At 46.9% G+C, this 2,946-nt stretch overlaps 1 protein-coding gene across 1 annotated transcript; it reads right to left on the bottom strand.

Moving 5' to 3' along the window:
- Positions 1-468: 468 nt before the first annotated feature.
- LOC117137657 (carbonic anhydrase 1) lies at positions 469-1,614 on the bottom strand. The gene has a single exon (XM_033299198.1). It carries the CDS (start codon positions 1,527-1,529, stop codon positions 531-533), a length of 999 nt encoding a protein of 332 aa, XP_033155089.1. The 5' UTR covers positions 1,530-1,614; the 3' UTR covers positions 469-530.
- Positions 1,615-2,946: the final 1,332 nt, after the last annotated feature.

The raw sequence follows: 2,946 nt of genomic DNA, 5'->3' as shown, positions 1-2,946 counted from the left end.
CCAATCTCAATACCAATCCCAATCGCAGGGCAAACATGTCCGCAACAGTTTCCGCTGCACTAACGAAATTACAGACGCAGACTCACACGCACACAATCGCATCGCCATGTCCTGCGGCGATTGTGCGAACAGGATGCGGAACAGGCTCAGGACCTCGGGACCTCGGGTCCCTGCAACGGCTAATGCTAATGCCAATGCTAATGCTCTTTGAACGACTAATTAGTGAATTACTATATAAGCACACAATATTTGCCCAGCAAACGGCAACCCAAAGCAAATTGTGCGGAAGACTGACCAGCAGGACCCCGAATCAGAAATACGGCGGAAACCAGGACCAATTAGTACCAACTTGGAAGTACAAGGAGTCCTGGCAGCCACAAGGATTATGAACGTATGTAATAATGGTTGTACATAGTTAATTGTTGTTACTCAATGAATGATCTTAGTTTGTATGTGAAAAATATATATATATTTTCTATTATGTATTTATCGAGTTTTATTTTCCACATATACACTATAGCCCATCTGCTTTAAAACCCCATCCTGTAGCGATTAAGGTATACCACTCGATCCTCGATCGGCTGAACTGGTCGCGCATTGCGCCCGATCCTTAAGCCACGCCTGTCCCTCAGCTGGCGGAACTCGTTTAGCTGGCGCTCACTGATGGCCAAGGGCTCGGGGTGTATTAGCCACTCCGCTCCCCGATGGCAGGGCGGTTCGGTTAGGGATCCCTTGTAACTGTAGAACTTGTCGTAGAAGGGTGACAGGAGGTAGCTAAGTGGAAAGGGGGGCACTTCCACCACCTGACCGGCCTGCTCGACAGCCGAGAGATGCTGGATGAGGACATCGAGGTACGGATTGTGTTCGGACAAATCGAACATGTAGGAAATCATTAGGACACCCTGGCTGGAGGAGCAGCCACCGCAAGCGTCGCCATCCGTGTGGAGGCACTGCATCTCCAGCGGGCTGTGATGATGGTCCAGTGTGTGCTCCGAGCCCAACGAGCTGGCCCAGCTCCAGCGGAACGAGATCTCCCGGAAGTCGAAGCGCCCAAGTAGATCGCCGCCGTCGATGGAGGGCGTTTGTCCTGGAAAAGCTGCTCGCAGGATCAGTGTGTGCCCGTTGTTCTCCAGGCGAATGCCCATCGGAATGCTGTTGTAGTGCGACCATATCAATGGCGTATCAAAGTAGTTGATTTCCACACGGTTCAGATCAATGTTGATGGGACTCTGATTGTTGCACGCAGTGTTCCAGGTATGAGGTCCCTGGTCCCAGTCATAATTGTAGGATTCCGGAGAACCACGATTGCGCCTGCAATTATCCCCTCCAGCATTTTCACATCCATCTCTCGATCCCTCATCACAACAATTCGCCAAACTAAATCCTGTGTATACATTGAACAATACCAACAGGGCCACACCGATGGCCAGGATGAACTTGAGGAGATTGCTGTCCTGGAGTCGGCAGGATAAGTCTTCTAGCGAGCACCATAGGTAATTTAGCAGACCACAGGTGAGGCATCCCTTCATCACCACAGTTACAAAGTAGTATCCACTCGGGAAAACTTGCTGGGAAATGATAACTTCATTGGATGACAGCCAGGCACTGGCCTTCCTGGTTGAGCGTGAAAATTGAGAACATTTCTAATTAAACCCGCTGAAAAGTTAATTATTTTGGAAAACAAATTGGGCGCACAGCAAATTTGTGCGAAAACATTTGCAATTTGTTTGCATTTGTATTTTGCATAAATTAATTACGCACAAAACTCTCTTCGGCGGCGGAAATTGCTTGCACAAATATCCTGTGCCGCTCCTGCGTGGACCCGCCCGGCTCCTCCCGCCTCCCTCGCCCTCAACTCTTCTATGTTGCATTTTGGGAAATTAATTAGTTTTGTATGTACAAAATAGGCGAAATGAGCACTAGGAGCCGAACGGAAATTATTTCCAGCACTTCAGCAACACCTATTGTGCCGCGGCAGGAACTACACAGGAACTTAAAGGCTGGATCGTTTCGATTTTTAAAATGGTTAAATACTATGTAACCCGATAATCATATTGAATAGGCTTATCGTTAAGTAATTATGATATGCCATCAAAAATGTTTAATAATATATATAAAGGGTGGCTTTCTAATCCAATGAAACCTCAGGAAAATTAGTTACTAACCCCCTTTTAAGTACACATTTTCTCTGCGTGTAGACCCTAGACGTACTTTTGACTTATGGCCTGTGAAATTCGAGACTTCTCGGCCATCTCTGATTAGCATAAAGTTATCAAAGGACGGCCACGCCCACAGTTCGGTGTTATGCGGGGTGGGTTCCCACTGCGATTCAATTATGGCATTTTTCTGATCAATTCGTTTGGCTTTGATTTGATTTCATTTTCCTGCACTTGTGCAGGGCGTTGACGTCTGCCAAATGTTACAAATTGTCCGTGCTCCGACCTCGCAGGACCTCCTCTCAGCTGCCAGGGTGTTTGGCTTGTCCGGGCATCCGGGTGGTATTCGTAGTAGCCGTAGTGTCCGTGGATATGAACGTGTCCTGGGGCATGTGAGCTGCACGCAAATTGACGGGTAAGCATGTGGCATAAACGGAAACACTAACATCGTTAGCCGAGTCCTGCCAGAGGGTGCCAAAATAACAGAATACGAATATAACGGAATAACAATCATAACCATTTTTGAGTAACCAGGCCTCCAGGCAGTTGTTTTCATTTGTGACCGAATGACTCGATTTTTATGGTCGCTTAGGGTTAATTGAGGCTGCAGATTCGGTTCAGGGGTTGCTTGCTTGTCACATTACACAATGTTTGTTTTGGTTACTGCGTTTTTATATCCGGCACAAGGACTCTATTTAAGTGGTCCGAGTTTGTTTGATCGACTTCCATAAATCACAGCTACATTTAGATTATGGTTATTACAGTTGGTAGCGTTATTACATACAAATAA

The sequence above is a fragment of the Drosophila mauritiana genome, chromosome 2R (assembly GCF_004382145.1).
Source record: "Drosophila mauritiana strain mau12 chromosome 2R, ASM438214v1, whole genome shotgun sequence".
In the NCBI taxonomy this organism is placed as follows: Eukaryota; Metazoa; Arthropoda; class Insecta; order Diptera; family Drosophilidae; genus Drosophila; species Drosophila mauritiana.
Note: the sequence above shows the minus strand (reverse complement) of the source record. Positions and strands in the feature narration are given on the sequence as shown.

Bases quoted from the DNA above. Each gene is read 5' to 3' on its own strand.
- LOC117137657 (XM_033299198.1), bottom strand. From the start codon at position 1,529: ATGAAGGGATGCCTCACCTGTGGTCTGCTAAATTACCTATGGTGCTCG.